The sequence below is a fragment of the Delphinapterus leucas genome, chromosome 8 (genome assembly GCF_059928025.1).
Source record: "Delphinapterus leucas isolate spDelLeu-1000000601 "Yukka" chromosome 8, BTC_Dleu_Yukka2, whole genome shotgun sequence".
In the NCBI taxonomy this organism is placed as follows: domain Eukaryota; kingdom Metazoa; phylum Chordata; class Mammalia; order Artiodactyla; family Monodontidae; genus Delphinapterus; species Delphinapterus leucas.
In genome coordinates this window covers 110,274,582-110,293,180 of record NC_143136.1, presented here as the reverse complement: position 1 = coordinate 110,293,180, position 18,599 = coordinate 110,274,582, and the positions used below count along the sequence as shown (strand labels likewise).

The 18,599-nt window shown below is 42.8% G+C and overlaps 1 protein-coding gene across 1 annotated transcript in view; it reads right to left on the bottom strand.

Moving 5' to 3' along the window:
* Positions 1-1,412: 1,412 nt before the first annotated feature.
* FAM168B (family with sequence similarity 168 member B) overlaps positions 1,413-18,599 on the bottom strand; it is a 33,063-nt gene continuing 15,876 nt past the window's right edge. Inside the window, exons 4-7 of the mRNA XM_022590522.3 lie at positions 4,535-4,677; positions 4,225-4,402; positions 2,292-2,417; positions 1,413-1,847 (exon numbers count right to left, since the gene is read on the bottom strand). Of these exons, the coding sequence (XP_022446230.1) occupies positions 2,305-2,417; positions 4,225-4,402; positions 4,535-4,677 (434 nt within the window). The 3' untranslated portion in view covers positions 1,413-1,847; positions 2,292-2,304. The remainder of the gene's footprint in view (positions 1,848-2,291; positions 2,418-4,224; positions 4,403-4,534; positions 4,678-18,599) is intronic.

The window sequence follows — 18,599 nt, the reverse complement described above, 5'->3', positions numbered from 1 at the left end:
TCTTGAAGCAATTTAAAGTACTTATCAGTAAACACACTATGTTACAGACATTAGAAATAAATCTTCTGTTTACAATGATCCATGCAAAAATATTCCTAAAACTCTTATAAAATAAAATGTGAAAAAGAAAACTATGAAGAGTACTTACTATAAAAAATAAGGTTACCAAAGGCTCAGGGGTCAGGTATCCACTCACCATCCAGGGCTGAACGCCACCCCAGTGCCGGAGCCCTGACCAGCTGCTCAGGGAAAGGCGCCCTCCCCACCTGAGGCCCACAGCGCTTGAAACGACGACGGGGTGGAGCAGGGGCACCCCCACCCCTGACAGACCGCTGAACGGGAACAGCCCTCACCCCCCACCCCCTCCGACTTCATCTGAGGACAGACACACACACACCCATCGATACAAGTTGGGCACATTTAGGCAAAAAATCCTCTTGGTTTCTTATGTACAATATTCAGATTTTAAACACAAAATCCTTTCTGTGATAAGTTCTGGCAGGCAAACACGTTCTGATGCTGCCTGGCCCTTTGCTGTCCACACGTGCTTTGTGCTGAGTGTCCCCAGCCACGAGAAGAGATGGCCAAAGGGGCTCACAGACAACAGGCGCCAGCCCTTTCCTCACACCTCCCCACAGCCATCTCCACGAGCGCCCTCCAGGTGGTCTCAGAGGACAAGTCCCCATCAAGTGCATGGGCCGAAACACAGCCACAGCCCTGCCTCTCTACAAGGAACAATCAATATCCAATAAAGTTCTGTTCCCCTTTAAAAGTTCTTAAATATACAACTTTCTTCATAACACACAGCTGAATGAAGTCTTTGCCTTCTTCGTGAGAGGGAGAACAACAATGCCTACATATGTTTTCAGGTGACTCAGACATTTCCCGGGGGGGTGGGGGAAGGGGGGAAAGGAATGATTTTTCTAAGCTAAATAAAGGAGAGGCCAATACCTCCTCCAAGTGTGGCTGGTTCTCTTTCACATATCTCCCATCCCAGGAAAATAATTTAGCTCTACATAGGACTTTTCCATTAAACATATAGAAAGCATCATCTCTATCTGTAAGAGATTTGTAATGAAAATTTAGATGGCAGAGAAAATTGCTTTGCTGATACATAAACCACCTTGTGTCCCTAACTGGATTCACGGTAATCCCTAAGGACGTCCACATCACACTGACCCCACAAGCCTAAATGGAGAGAAAGCCATTAACCTGGCTGCACCCCAAGCAGCGGTGGCCTCCCCACACTCTCCCCGTCCCTGCAACTCTCTCCCAGTGCAGTCCGTGCAAAAGGAACAGATGGGTGGAAACTAGAAGTCCACGTTTCCAACTGGCAACCCACGTCAACCCCAAAAGGCTGAAGAATCATCAAAGAGATTTCAGATGCTCTATGAAGAAATTCACTTTAACACTTATAACTTTAAGACTTTGCATACATTACAACAGTGCATTAGTGATACAAGTTGTAAAATACTTTTCCATTCCTTTGGATTTTGCATATGATGGTTCTGCATCAGTCACTGCAGGTAGATGGAACAAGCTTTGTTTTTGTGTTTGTTTTTTTTAACATGCATTCAACTAGATATGATTCAGAACAGATTAACACTCCCTTTTTATCATTACAGTTAGCTAAAAAATTGCCTGGCAGCCCACCAAACAGGATTTGCTTTAAGACCAACCCACAGAGTCAGTTGGAGACTGAGGGTGCTAGGACCTGCTGGGTCGGCCGTAGTAGTGTTTAGCTAAGTGTCGAGAGCATTAAGAAGAAAGTCCTGGTTGGAGGCACAAGGCCTGCAGCACCAGCTGTGGAACCTCCATGATGTGACTGCACAGCTCCATCCACAAACCTGGGGGGTGGGGAGAAAGATGGACACAGTCACACACAGCTCCTCTGGCACCACTGCTCAGAAAAGGAGGCATTCAACTGGAGGAGGAGATCCACTAGGACAAGAAAGGGCAGCAGCAAGAGAGGCAGCCGTGCTGGTTCCCACGGACCCCAGAGACTTCCAGTTACAACTGGAGTCCTACTTCCCGCAGGAGGCGGGCAGGAGACTAGAGCACAGCCCAGGTAAGGGACACAGTGCAGAGGATGCACAGCAAGAACTCAACGGTTTCCTTCTTCTTTCCTCTGCAGAGTCCCAATAAGGACAAAAATTTAAACGCTGCATTGCCTTTGGATCATCAGGTAGCATTTTTCTTGGCAGTATTTAAAATGACACAGATCTCCCATTCTCCTCTTTAAAAAATGCACTTTAGTCACAAGCTGGCCTCGGGCTTCACCAGTCACTTACGTTTGCAGGGTGATCACCACTGGGGGGGCACATAGCTGTAGGTGGGCGTTCCTGGGGCCCGATACGTGGGCACGGTGACGGGGTGGGGGGCGACAGGAGTTGGGGAGTGGGCAGTCAGCAAGGTACCTGGAAGGAAGAGCAGGCATCTCAGTGGAGGGCAGCACCCCACCACTGCTCCCTCTTACAGGGGAGCTCCCGCCCAACCCCCGTGGCAAAGCGGGAGGCAGACAGGAAGAGGGGATGGCTCTGACCCACAATGCTCTCAGAACTCTTGATTATATACAAGTCAAAGCTGTATAAACACAGCAAGCTCGCATGGATAGCATGTCTGCAGAAGCCTTTGGGCCTCCTCTCCATAAAAGCATACCGTATTATTTTTCCAGATGAGGTGATAAAAAGAAAACAAAAATATTATTCGGCCTTAAAAAGGAAGGGAATTAGTCACATGCTACAACACGGATGAACCCCGAGGACATTATGCTCAGTGAAATAAGCCAGTCACAAAAAGACAAATTCCGCATGAGTCCACTTATACGACGAGGTCCCTAGAGGAGTCAAATGGATAGTGACAGAAAGGAGAATGGTGGTTGCCAGGGTCTGGGCCAAGGGGAAGGGGGAGCTGTTTAATGGGTACAGAGCTTCAGTTCTCCAGGACGAGAAAGTTCTGGAGATGTGACACCACAGTGTGATAACACCACTGACCTGTACACTTGGGTTATGGTGGTAATAAGTAACTGGAAGAGAGGGAGAGAGGGAGGCGGAGGGAGATTCCCAACTACATGAGCTTCTGAGTACCGTAAGCTAAGCATGTTTTCCCTGAAACTGCAGAAAACTCGGCTGTGTCCATTCACGGACAAGCACCACCTCGAAGCTACGGCCTCACCCGGCAGCCCTCCTCTCCCCCTCCTTCCTGCCTGCACCCACACCAGGGCACCCACACCAGGGCCTGCCATCCCCGCCCTCCATGTGCCGCAAACACGCAGTTTCTATCTGTGCCAGACTCTCCTCCGCCTTCACGGGTAAGTATGGGAAAACCAAATAAAATAGTGACTCTAAGCAGAAACACACATGGTATCCTGAAACACCATTCTCTCCTGACACGTTTTCCTTATACTTAAGTCTAGGAAAACAAAGAGGGAACTATATATATATATATTTTTTTTTTTATTTTTTTTCTAAAGACCCAGCCATGGGCAACCAAACGCAGTGTGTGTGTGTACCTGGCCCCTCACCACAGACAATTCACATGCCCACAGGAGGTAACCTAATCCCTAGACATTCAGTCAAGCCCTCAAACACTCCAAGGCTCCATGGAGACAGGCCCATTCCAGCCACGGGTCTCTTCTCTCTGTGGTTTATTTTCCAGACCTAGGGGAAGCCTGGGGAGATAAAATCAATGTACGCCAAAGGATTTCTACAGGCAGCTGTTATCTCTATGAACACAAGACCCGCTTTCCTAGATTCACAGAAACATCCCCGTTCAGACAACTTGGCCTGCGCTGGTATCCCACACTGAAGGGGAGGATCAACAGGGCCAGCCCCCAGATCACAAAGTACCCCCCCCTCTGCCCAAGCTCTATGTGCTCGCCATAGGCATCTGGTCACTCCTTGTCCCTACAGCCAAGTGACTCAGCTCTCCAAAAAAAGTGGCCCCATCCCATTTGGAGAGGGCTACTCAGTCATGGTCTATGGAAAAGGTACTTGGTTCATGGTCTAAACCCCACACTCCAGTCTCAACTGAAAGGAGAGCGAAGAGAAAGGAGGGGAGGTAAAGAAAAACACAACATGCCACTTCTGCCCAAAAGGATCAGATGTCCTTCCACACAACCCTAGCCATGAAAAGTCAAAGCCAAGGGTCAGAGTACTGGTGAGCTCTCCCTTTCCCCAGCCCTCATGCTGTCACAGAGCAGGCACCCCAGGGTCAAGGACTCACCCGCTGACATGGCCATAGTGGTCCCCGCCACCATGCCCATGGTGACGCCGTTGCCTCTAGGCGGAGGGATGGCAGCAGGGTACACCGTCGCCGGCATGCCGTTGGGCTGCACCACTGTGGTGTGGTGGATGACGTGAGGGGGTGCTGCATACAGGGGCTGGGGGTAGTACGTGCCTTGCTGGGGAAAGAAGAGAGACGAGGGCCACAGGGTCCCACACCCAGAGGGTCAGAGCCCCGAGGAACCGGCCATTCCCACAAGCACAGTGCCCAGGAGACCCCGTAAGGCACTCACAGCGCGCCCCAGGCCTACCTGTGCGTACGGGCTCTGCTGGGGGTAGGCACTTCGCACGGGGTATACAGCCGTCTGGTAGGGGTTGGGGGAGGAGGAATACGGTGGCACCGCCCCGCTGGTGGGGGAACAGGACACTTTGTAAGGTGTGCCAGGAGTGTAACCTGAAACAAAGAAGCCCAAAGCCTTAATTCAAACCCACACTCGGCCAGACACAGGGGACGGACCAAGTGTGCAGCGAGGAACGAGGCAGTGTTCCAGCCCCAACCACAGTCATATCTGACACCTCTGCTGAAATGTGGCTTCACTGCTTAGACTTTATGTGCAAGTATTTTTTTTTTCGGGGGGTGGGGAGAAAGTTCTACCGAGTGCATACTTACATAGGAACAGGAAAGAAACACTGGTCCTGTCGGACTTTAAATTAGCACGCCCTTGCTGGGGCACAATTTGGCATTAAAAGTATGTATGTCTTTTAACCCCACCATTCTACTTCTAGAAATTTGTTTTAAAGAAACAAGCACGGCACATAAAAAGATGCTCAACATAGCTCGTCATCAGGGAAATGCAAATCAAAACCACAGTGAGGTATCTATCGCCTCACACCTGTGAGAATGGCTATGAATAAAAAGAACACAAATAACAAATGTCGGTGAAGCTGTGGAGGAAAGGGAATCCTCGTACACCGTTGGTAAGAACACAAATTGGTATAGCCACTATGGAAAACAGTATGGAAGTTTCTCAAAAAACTAAAAATAGAACTACCACATGACTCAGCAATTCTACTCCAGGGTATTTATCCCAAGAAAACGAAAATGCTAATTTGAAAAGATACATGTATCCCAATGTTCATAGCAGAATTATTTACAATTGTCAAGACAGAAAGCAACCCTAAGTGTCCATCAACAGATAAAGAAGATGTGGGAAACACACACATACATATGGTCGCGCAGGGGAATGTTACTCAACCATAAAAAAAGAAGGAAACTTTGTCATTTGCAACATGGATGGACGTGGAGGGTATTATGCTAAGTGAAATAAATCAGAAAGAGACAAATACTGTATGGTATCACTTATATGTAGAATCTAAAAAATACAACAAACTAGTGAATATAACAAAAAAGAAGCAGACTCACAGATATAGAGAACAAACCAGCGGTTCACTGGAGAGGGAAGGGAGGAGGGGGGCAACACAGGGGTAGGGGATTCAGAGGTACAAACTACAAGGACACACACAGGGAATATAGCCAATATTTACAGTAACTATAAATGGAATATAACCTTTAAAAACTGTGCATCACTGTATTGTACCCTGGTAACTTATAAAATACTGTACATCAACTACACTTCAATTAAAAAAGAAAAAAAGAAATAAGCATGGATTTGAACAAAGGCTGAACTGTAAGCATGCTCATCACAGTGTTGTTAATTACAGCAAAAACAAAAGGAAAAACTTGTCAAACACCAGGGTTTTGCTAAAAAGACTTCTGGGTCTAAGGTACAGCAGGCTGAACACATACTTTTGCCTTTGTCCCCACCCAAAATGACAATAAAGCAGATTAATAAATAAAAAGGCACAAAGCCACACAGATCAAGAAGAGAGAAAAGACATTTTAGAACCTAATAATTTTGGACTCTTTTTAAAAGTACAAGTGGAAAATAATTTAGCAGACTCAAAAAAGCTGTACTCTCAGCCAGCAGTGAAGAGGGTCAAGCAGCAGTCTGACACCTGGAAAGCCCCTTCCCCTAGACCTAGAAGCTGCCAGCATGTGTTGCCAGGAAGTGACGAAGGACCACGATCTGGAAGAGGGATTCAGAGGCTACCTGGTAAGCAGTAAGATGCCTGGCTCCCCTCCTGACTCCCCATTCCAACGGAGGAGTTTTTCTCCAGGGAGGTTAAGAGAGGGTCCCTGAATTGCCACGTTCATAGCCCACTGATTTATACAGACTAAACCACCAGCAAACTGTGGTACAACCATACAACAAAATACTACTACTCAGCAACCAAAAGGATAGAACTGCTGATACACATAACATGGGATAAATCTCAAAAAAAAAAAAAAAATACAATATGCAGAAGAAGTCAGACACAGTAACACATGATATAAAACTCTAGGAAAGACCAACATAATCTACAGAGACAGAAAACTAATTAGTGGTGTTCAGGGGCGAGAGGGCATGAGGGCATCTTTCACAGGAATGAAGTCACTTGACTGTTTGTGGTGTCACACATCTGTATACATATCCAAACACACCAAACTGTGCATTTATAAAGGATGGCTTATATGCAAATTATACCTCAATAAAACTGCATTCTAAAAAGTCTGAGAAGCCATTTCTCATTCACTAGAACGGCTGAGATGGCAGAGTGCTCACACGAGTTCCATGGAACAATACAACTTCTCATAAAGCTACAAATATGCTTCCCATAGGGCCCAACAATTCACTCCTAGATACTTTCCCTAGAAGAATGAAAACATACTTCCACAACAGGACTTGTAAAAAAATGTTCACCAATCTTACTCATAATAGCCAAAAGATGGGAAATAATCCAAATGTTTATCAAGAGGAAAATGGGTAAATTATGATACATCCATATAAATACTACTCAGTATCAAAAGGCAAAAGCATGAATGAATCTCAAACCATGCTGACCTCTTAAAAGACATCAGACACAGAGCACACACTGCATGATCTCATTTTCAACACTTAAATAAACCTAGCTATGCTGACAGAAGTCAGGGGGAGTGGTGTATGATTTGGAGCGGGTGAAAGGAAAGCCTAGGCGCAGTGGTTGAGAGCCCGCCAGCCAATGCAGGGGACACGGGTTCGTGCCCCAGTCCAGGAAGATCCCATATGCCACAGAGCGGCTGGGCCCATGAGCCATGGCCGCTGAGCCTGCACGTCCGGAGCCTGTGCTCCGCAACGGGAGAGGCCACAGCAGTCTGAGAGGCCCTCTTACCGCAAAAAAAAAAAAAAAAAAAGTGCTCAGTATTTTGTTTTGGGTGGTGGCTACGCGAGTATGATAATTGTCAAAATCCATCCAAATGAACATTTAATATGTGGGTGATTTGCATAAATTATATCTCAAACTTAAAAATGAACTGAGTATTAAAAAAATGAAAGTTTAAAAAATTTAAACCACTTTATTGAACCGTGTTTAGCGGTGTACTTATATTTTAATCTAAAAGAGAAAAAAAGAATGAATGACTTCCAGGATATACACTAGTTTTTTTTTGTTGTTCTTTTTTTTAACATCTTTCTTGGAATATAATTGCTTTACAATGGTGTGTTAGTTTCTGCTTTATAACAAAGTGAATCAGCTATATGTATACATATATCCCCATATCCCCGCCCTCTTGCGTCTCCCTCCCACCCCTCTAGGTGGTCACAAATCACCGAGCTGATCTCCCTGTGCTATGCAGCTGCTTCCCACTAGCTATCTATTTTACATTTGGTAGTGTATACATGTCCATGCCACTCTCTCACTTCGTCCCAGCTTACCCTTGCCCCTCCCCGTGTCCTCAAGTCCATTCTCTATGTCTGCATCTTTATTCCTGTCCTGCCCCTAGGTTCTTTAGAACCATTTTTTTTTCTTAGATTCCATATATATGTGTGGAGTCTCAGGATTTGGAAAAGCAACGTTAAAGACAAGAGCAACGTTAAAGACAAGGCAAAAACAAATACGGTATTTGTTTTTCCCTTTCTGACTTACTTCACTCTGTATGACAGACTCTAGGTCCATCCACCTCACTACAAATAACTCAATTTCGTTTCTTTTTATGGCTGAGTAGTATTCCACTGTATATATGTGCCACATCTTCTTTATCCACTCATCTGTTGATGGACACGTAGGTTGCTTCCATGTCCTGGCTATTGTAAACAGAGCTACAATGAACACTGTGGTACATGACTCTTTTTGAATTATGGTTTTCTCAGGGTATATGCCCAGTAGTGGGATTGCTGGGTCATATGGTAGTTCTATTTTTAGTATTTTAAGGAACCTCCATACTGTTCTCCATAATGGCTGTATGAATTTACATTCCCACCAACAGATACACCAGTTTTAAATGACCTTTTTTTTGAACCACAAGTCCCCCTTTCCTCCAAGGGGCCAAGTCAGTCCTGGAGACCCACTGAGAACCATCATGCACTTGGTGTGCCTGGGTTCACTAAGACCTTAAATGCCATGTTTCTCGTTTATTCCCCAGACTGTCCCTCATGGTGTTCATGATGAAGATGCTGGTAAAGGTGTTAATGCCCCAAAGTCACACACATCAGAGCAGGTGCTCAGACAAACCCAGATCCAGCTGCACTGAGCAATGACTCCTTTGCCCAAACTAGGTAATTCCCAAGCTCAGCTCTTATCTGTTTTAAGGAGAAAAGACCCTCACAGGTTTCCCTATTTCTGTGTTTTAGAAAAAAAATTTTGTATTGAAGTACACTTGATTTACAATATTGTGTTAGTTTCAGGTAGACAGCAAAGTGATTCAATTATACACACACACACACACACACACACACACGGGTTTTTTTCACATTCTTTTCCATTACAGGTTATTCTAAGATATTGAAATAGTTCCCTGTGCTATACAGTAAATTCTTATTACTTCTCTATTTTATGTATCTATTTGTATCTGTTAATTCCATACTCCTAATTTATCCCTCCCCTCTCCCTTTCCCCTGTGGTAGACTGAAGTTTGTTTTCTATGTCTGTGAGTCTGTTTCTGCTTTGTATATAGATTTATTTGTATTATTTTTTAGATTCCACATATAACTGACATCATATATTTGTCTTTCTCTGTCTGACTTACTTCACTTAGTATAATATTCTCTAGGTCCATCCACATTGCTTCAAATGGTAATTATTTCATTCTTTTTTATGGCTGAGTAACATTCCAACATACACACATATACCATGCCTTTTTAAACCAATCACCTGTTGATGGGCACTTGGGTTGTTTCCACGTCTTGGCTATCGTAAATAGTGCTGCTATGAACACTGGGTATCTTTTCGAATACGAGTTTTTATCTTTTCTGGATATATGATCAGGAGTGGGATTGCTGGATTATATGGTAGCTCTATTTTTAGTTTTTGTTTTATTTACTTATTTGCTTATTTATTTATTGGCCACCTAGCGCAGCTTGTGGGATCTTAATTCTCTGACCAGGGATTGAACCCAGGGCCCCGGCAGTGAAAGCGCCGAGTCCTAAACACTGGACTGCCAGGGAATTCCCTATTTTTAGTTTTTTAAGGAACCTCCATACTGTTTTCCATAGTGGCTGCACAAATTTACATTCCCACCAGGTTTCCCTATATTATTTTGAAATTCATTAACTATTATGTAAGTAAAAACAATGTCAAAATTTGAAGACACCAAATTTCAATACCAGTTTTGAGCTGAAAGAGAGTAGAATAAAGAGTCTCAGGATTTGGAAAAGCAACGTTAAAGACAAGAGCAGTTAAATCCCTCTCTCTAGCTGCTCATCTTCTAGTCTTTAAGAGGGACAGAAAAAGAAAGTGATAGTTTCACAGGTATATACACGTTAAAACCCATCAAATTGAAGCTTTAAAATACATGTACTTAATTGTACACCAATTATACCACAATAAGGTGGCAAAACATTTTCTTTAATTACAAAGAAAAAGATAATTATGAAAGCCACTAATTTCTAACCCTGCATTGACACTCCCAGGAGACGGCTCAGTGATAGCTCCTAATTCCCCATAAATGACTGACTACATCAGAGGAGGAAATGAGGCACTGGTGCCTGGACACACTTGTGACCAGTCATGGTGATGGAAGCACTGCACCAGGGCAGAGTGCTGCCAACTGCCAGAGTGCATCACCAACATCACACGCCATGCTTGGGGCCAACAGGGCTTGTCAAAAGGTCCAGCCCTCTTGACAAGGTGTTGACTTCAGGGGAAAACCACAAGGAAAGAGACCACCAAAACAGCAGCACTGACACAGTCCTGGCTGGCAAAAGCAGGAGCAGGTCTCAAAAACAGAAGCTTGTGGATGAAGGCAAAGTAGGTCCGGACAGCTCCCTCCTCCGCGAGCTACCCTCTCCTTCCCACTTCTCACAACCCTGCAGCAGCGGCATCGTTGAGTTAACTCACAGGGGAACACTGCTAAACGTGGTCCCACTGGCCTGAAGTAAGAGAGCCTCACTGGAGTCACTAAACTCACATCTGACCAAAAGGATATCAGGTTTTTATAAAAATGTCAGAAAATCAAAATATTCACAGAATTAGCATATTCTGAGAACAAGTGCTAGACTTCAAACTTGAAAATCACGTTCAGAATTTCTGGTGCTAGCCAGTTTTCATAGGTTAAAAGGAATCAACAAGGCCCCCCCCTTTCTTCACTGTACAATTAAAAAACATCCATGACATAGATGAAACAACTGGAAATATAGATACTGATTGTAGTATTGATAGTATTAATTATAGTTATTTTTTAGGTGTGATGATATATATTTTTAAATTCATCTTTTAAAGGCAATACTGAAAAACCGATGAATGTGATGTCTGAGATGGGCTTCAAAATAATATAGGGGAAAGTGACAGGAGTACAGATGGAAAAGATCAACTGTAAGCTATTAACTGCTAAGTCTAGGGCATGGGCAGGTGGACCCCGTACTCTGTACTTGCGTATACTTGTAACTGCTGAGGCTAGGGTGTGGGTAAGTGGCCATCATCCTGCTGTGTACTTATGTATTTTTGTTATCTCAAATTTTTCATAATAAAAAGTCTTTCAAAGTGTTTTATAAAGGTTAGGTAGATTTATGGATTAAAAGAGACAAGAGACATAACAAACTCAACTTTATAAAAAATTCAACATGTAAATTTTGAATAGATCCTATTTCCAAATCTTTTTTAAAAATTTTTGGGACAAATGGGCAAATTTAAATATGAACTATAAAATGAAATGAGAGGATTACTGCTTCTAAGTATGATAACAGTATCACAGTCATGCAGAAGAGCATCCTCATTATGTTATGTTGAGGGTCAAACTGAAGCCCACAGGACAAGTGCCAAAAAAGGCTATAACTCTGAATTGCTTCAAGAAAAAACAAACAACAAGACATACACACACACTCATCTTTATATGGTAGATAAAGCACATATGGCAAAATGATAACTGATGAATCTCGGTGCTGGATATTATGGACATTCACTACACTGTTCTCTCAATTTTTCTGTATATTTGAAAATGTTTTGTAGTAAATAAGGTGAAAAAATTATAATGCCTTCTGATGGTGACACACAACTGAGAGAGGAGCTAAGAAAACCTTCCAGGAAACAAGTCATGCAGGAGCTAAAGGGACAAGGAAGGAAGCGGCAGAGGTCCCCTGCTACTAGGAGAGGAACATAAAAGCTTTCTGAGCCTTTAAAAAGGCCATAAGCTAGGAAGGCATGGCTCTTCAGCAATCTGATCTGAAAGATAACCTGGAAGCTAGGTACTAGCTGGAAAGGCAAATAAAGGTAAAATATGCCAATGTTCAATACATACAGCCAACCCTCTATAGAAAGTCATGGTTCTACAGGATAAAGTGATTCAAAAAAGAATGAGAAGAGAAAGGAGAACCTGTCTGAGGAAGTGAAAACACACAAGCAATGCATTCATGACCTGAATGAAAAACTGGGAGAAAATAGAGCCTCTAAAAAAGCCATCAATATTCCTAATAAGAAAGTCCATGACAATTTTGTCTCTGTTCAAACTGCAGAAAGAGCCTGGAGCTTGGACTGAAGAGAAGCTGGAAGCTGTCCACCTGAGTAAGCTTCTAAGGACACGGTATGAAAGCAAAGTTAGGAAGATCTAAGCATACAACTCTCCAGAGAGAGGCCCTCTGATTCAGAAGCACTCTTCTGGCCCACCATATCCACTAAAAAAAAGGTAAAGTCCCTTATTTACCACATTCAACAATAGGCCAACCTATGATGTCGAGCTTTTCTTTTAAGGGAGGCTAGAGGCCTACTGCTGCAGAAACCCATCCAGCAAGCCTGAGATCTCTTAATCATCTGAGGTATCTTTTTTATAACACCTGCCTCATATGTACACTTTATTGAAGATAAAGAGATGACTCCAAGAAGCTACCATGTGTATGCATTTGTCAGAATACAATGAATGGTATATTTAAAATGTGAGCATTTCATGTATGTAAATTTTACCTAAAAACAAAACCTAAAAGAACTGTAAACAAATATTAACAATATGCCCACTGAAGTAGATGGGGAAAAGTGTCCTGACATCCACAACTTACTTCAAAACACATGAAAAAACAAGATGGACTGAAGGATGGATGGAGTAAAATGTTTAATTTTAGAAGTTGATTTTAGGGACTTCCCTGGTGGTCCAGTGGTAAAGAATCCGCCTTCCAATGCAGGAGACGCGGGTTCGATCCCTGGTTGGAGAACTAAGATCCCACATACCGCGGGGCAACTAAGCCCGCGCGCCACAACTACTGAGCTCGCGCGCCTCAATGAGAGAGCCTGCGTGCCTCAAACTACAGAGCCCACGCACCCTGGAGCCCACATGCCACAACTAGAGAGAAGCCCGCGCGCCACAACAAAGAGCCCACACACAACTCAGATCCTACGCAGCCAAAAAACTAAAGAAAATAAATTTTTTTTAAAAAGTCGACTTTAAAAAGTTTAATTATAGAATCTTGGCAGTCCATACGTAGATGCTTTACTGTGAATTTTTTTCAGCTTCTCTGTATGTTGGAAAAATAGTCACCCACTATTTCCACTAATTATAGCAACAATTTTTAATATATATTATCTTGCTGCTTATTCTTGTAACTGTGAGCTATGTCCTGAACTCTTGAGAAAATTGATTTTGGTTTTTTGTATGGGCATGCATATTACATCACTTTCTATCCAACACTGAGACGAATCAATTTCAAGGAAAGCAAACATGTCCCCCAGTCAATTAAAAACCAAGTGTGTATAGGCACTTTCCTTTTTGTTTTATATAACACCAGATCCACTGTCTCACACCAGAGAACCTCAACAGGAATCTTACAAACTTAAAATTAAAAAATACATAAATAAATATACATACATCTCATCGTATCCAAACTAGACACTTTGCAAAATAATATTTAGATCTGCCAACCATTCACAATACAAAACCAAACACACGCATTGCTTGGTCTTTCAAAAACACTAACAGCTTTCCAGATGCTCCTTCCCGAAAGACGATTCATAAGGGTGCCACACAGACAACACACTGGCCACAGCCTTCTTCCCCCTCACTCTCAGCAAACATGCATCACCGCAGGCTGACCTCCTCTCTGGGCAGAACTCATGCACAGGGCCACTGCTCTCAGACTGCTGTGAGGGGCCAGAAGCTTTTTACATCGGAACAGATCATTTTCCCCCAAAAGTACCGCATACCACACAAATTGCGTATAATAACTTTCTGAGTATAAGACATTTATTTAGAAAATTTGGAAATTCAGAAACATATAGTATATGTGAGGAGGAACGACCTGCACCAAACACAGCATCATGAAATTTCAGAACCTGGAGACAGAACTACTACAGAGCACCAAAGAGAAGGCCAGCTCAGTCAACCAAGCATCAGAAAGGTACCAACATTCTCAGCAGCAGCAACAACAAAACTGGCAAACAGTTCGGCAATGTCCTCAAAATCCTGAGGGGAAATAACTGCTAGCCTGAAGTTCTATATCCAGACAAACTGACAATGAAGTGTGGGTGAGTGCAGAATAAAATGTTTTCCGACATGAAAAATCTCAAAACTGTGACTCTCCCATATTCTCCTGGGAGACTACTGAAAAAGATCCTCCACTAAAACCGAAGAGTAAACTACGAAAGTAGACAAGGAATCAAGTGGAAGGGAAGAGGAGAGAACTCCCTGGGGTGATGGAGGAGAACGACCAGTGTAAGGCCCAGAGGACAAGCAGCCCAGGCCAGAGTAGGAGAGAGGGTTTCAAAAAGACACCACCAAGAAAAGAAAACACGAACACCTTACGTGGCCTAAAATGCTGAGAAGAGACCCCACACCTGGGGGGAAGCTGAGGGTTTAATTAACTTTGTGGTTACAGAAATCTAATAAAGGACACTAGGTCCAGGGAAGAAAAAGTAACTGCAGAAGAAAACAGCCACTCGTTCACAGCAGTGAGCAATGCTCACAGGGTCACAGTAACAGGGGTAGGAAGGAAAATTAGGAATCTAAATTTAAACTATGTGAATGTAAACCTTTAACTTAAGTGAGAGAGAGAAACAGAGGCCATGACCCCACAACCTATTAACACACTAATGCTCTTCTCTCCTGTGTGGCCCGCCTTAAGTGAAACTTAATTTTTAAACAAACCTGGGATCTTACTTCATGGACATAATTCTGAGCTTAAAAAGAAAGAAAGTGACATATCGTAAAGCATTTCCACTTACTAAGTATCCCTCATAAACAAGTAATAAGACCAGTTAAACACTGAAATAAACCAACAGTTTAATCAAACCATTACTTTAGTAGATATATCTACACGTATACATAAATATTTGCATAACTGATTATTCTCATTTTTAAGCTTCTTTCTATTATATTGCCAAACTGTCCTCCAAAAATGTTTCCCCAATTTATCCGCCATCCAGTCATGCATGGCAGCAACCAGAGAAGCCTTTCCATCACTCCTAGCAACGTTTTCATCTTTTAAAAATATGTGCCAATGTAATATCTAAATCACCTCTTACATAGAGCCTACTAAAAAGAACTGAATGTTTTCCTGATGATTTCAGATGATCAATGCAAATATTAGTTACAGATACTCCTGGCTGTAAGCGGGAATAGAACAGAAGCCTGAATGTGCATCCTTGGTGCCTTGGGAGCTTCATTGCGTGCTTGCAGCTAGAATCCTCAATTAACACAGCTGAGGAGATATAATGATTCATTAAACAAAATGCCCAAAGTGAAACATCTATCCCAGGAGTGACACAGTCAGGATTTGAGCCATATCTTGCTAATGCTACAGCCCAAACTCTTTCCAATATGCTGTTCTGATTCCAAAAACAGACAGCCCTCTCTGGTTGCACATGTACTCAGCCTACTAGGCTTGTTCATGAGGATGAAATGAATATCACCTCCATTTCCAGATTCTGAGTGATGGAATCTTTCAGCAAAAGACATGACATCTCCTCACAAGGTTCTCTAAAACCTCCCTACGTCACACTTGGAAGAGCTAAGAAATAAGCAGTGTTAGGGCTGCAAAAGTGCTTTAAAAGCTACATACACAACCCCTATACTATACATCAGCTTTGTCCAAAAATCTGGTGGTGAGAGAACCAGAACACTGAGAAAGCAGCAGAAATGGAGAAAAATTTTGTTTAATTTTTCTATAGTGACAATTTTGGCTTACTCATCACATAAGAAAAAAAGCCCACTGAAAAAGGAAATTTAAAAATTCAAGCTATGAAAATGCTGAGGATCCCAGAAAAAGAAGGGAGCACAACTGTAGCCTAGACTCAGATCAGGTGGCTGCAAGCACTTGCATGACACCGGCAGGACCTTCCAAGTGCCTTTTATCTTTTTCATTCACAAATTTCACATATATCTTTATTCCCAGCTTCTCCTAAAAATCTGAAGATCTGGCAATGCTGGGCGAGCAGTGTGGCAGCCGACCACTATCCAGCACCCATCAGTGGACACCCCTTTCAACAAGGCAGGCCCTCTGGGCAGCCACCGTTCCCACCAAGACCACTACTCCCACCTGCCCGCCCCAGCTTCTGGGTTAGAGGAACAGCTTGAGAGCAGTCTTGGAAAAGAGGCAAGAAAGGGCCCATCTCCCTACAAGAAAGGAAACACGCGAGAGAAGAGGAATGGCACCTGTTCTACAGGTGGGCCAGAGGAGGAAACTATCAGACACCAGCACCATCCCGATAAACACCAAACTTTCCCTTCAGGGGAGCACTTCACACCCTGGGCAAGGAAAACGGCTTCACCAGCCTCAAATAAACCTGAGGCTCTTTTTGTAAAAGAATAAGAAAGTTGGAAGCTTTTAGTACATTTTTACATCAATTTGTACTCCATAGAGAAAATGAGTACAAGTGAGCTATGCTGGAGAATTCTAGAACAGTGACATTTTATGGTGGTCTGCAGCATGATCACATACAGTAAAAAACAACTGATACTTATGCAAACATAAACTTCAATCCATTCCTACCACCATATAGAAAAATTAATCCAAAATAGGTCATAAACCTAAATGTAAAACCTAAAATTATAAAACTTCTAGGAGAAAACCTTTGTGATGCTGGGTTAGGCAAAGATTTCTTAGAAACGATACCAAAACCGTGATTCATAAAAGAACAAGATGATAAAGTGAACTTCATTAAATTTAAAAACTCTTGCTCTTTTAAAGACACTGTGAAGAGCCACTGACTACGAAAATATATTTGCAAATCATATATCTAATAAAGAACTCTCAAACCCAACAATAAAAAAAAACTTTAAAACTGACAGGCAGAAAAAGATGTACACAAACACTTAACCGAAGACACACAAGTGGCAAACAGGCACATGAAAAGATGTTCAACATTATTAGTCATTAGATAAGTTCAAATTAAAACTACAGTAAGATATCACTACATATTCACTAGGATGGCTGAAATTAAAAAGAATGACTATATCATGTATTAGCAAAGATACAAAGGAACCTGAACTCTCCTCCACCGCTGGTGGGAACATAAAATAGCACAACTCCTTTGGAAGAGTGTGGCAGCTTCTTACAAAGTTAAACATACGCCTGCCTTAAGAGCCAGCCACTCCACTCCTCTGTATTTACTCAAGGGAAATGGAAGGGTATGTCCACATAAAGAATGTACACAAGTATTCACAGCGGTTTCATGTGTAACAGCCTCAGACTGCACACACTCCCAATGTTCATCAGCCAGTGAATGGGTAAGCCATTTGTGCTATTTCTGTACAATGCAATACTACCCAACAATAATAAGAAACGAACTACTGATATACACTACAACATGGATGTCAAAAATTATCCTGAATGAAAGCCAGTCCCCCAAAAAGGGCATTCAATATGATTCACTTATACAAAATTTTAGAAACTACAAATGATCTGTAGTGAGAGAACACAGATGAGTGATTTCCTGGAGCCTAGGTGAGGTCACAAAGGGGCAGGAGAAAACTTTTGGGGATGAGGGATATGTTCACTCTAGACTGAGAAGGTGGCATACATCATATCAAGTACCCTTTAAATATATGCAGTTTACTGAACGTCATTCAGACCTCCAGAGAACTGTTTTAAAAAAGTTAAACAAGATGAGATGTTTCACAAAAGGAGATGGTGGTGCCATTTGACCCTTAAATAATCTAGTGAGTAATAACGTAATACTGCTTGTCCCAGGGAAGGGATGTTCCATAACAGATCCCAAAAGATGGCACAAAGTAGCAGGTTCTCTAGTTCTTGGGGGAGAAAGAGTGTGAATAAAAGCTATGCAAAAACAAAACAAAATCTCTTTTGGAAAGAACAGGTCAATGTGTCAAAGAGCTAGGGATTTAAAGTTGGGACTCTAGGCTTGACTGTGTCTTAGTCATGGGAAACCTTCATAACTGTGAACATTACTCTGGTGTAAGTGCAGGGAACGTGAAGTCAAGGAGAGAAAGCTTGGGAGCAGGAAGACCAAGCTAAGAAGGTCTTTCTCTGGGTGTGAGCTACAGGGTGAACAAAGGCAGTAAGAGTGGGAATGCAATGTGAATCATGGACAGAAGGGCCACAGAAGGAAGGAAGAATTTTATGATTATCAAACTGGAAGAACTCAGGAAAAGGACACTGCTGCTGTCTCCTCTCCTGTCAAGTTAACCATGTGAGGCTAGGGGTTCCGAGGGACAAAGAAGCACCCCAGCAGACCCGTGAGGCTGAGCCTTTAGGTCAGAGTGTAGGCCACCACTGCTGCAGCAGAATCACAAAGTCCATCCTGGGTGAATAAAGCCTGGAATGAGCCAACACCAAAATGCAGGCTCAAAGAGGAAAGTCCCATTAAAAAAAACTGTCTTTACAAGGACCAGACCCAAACAAATTCCACTTTCAATTGTACCACTTG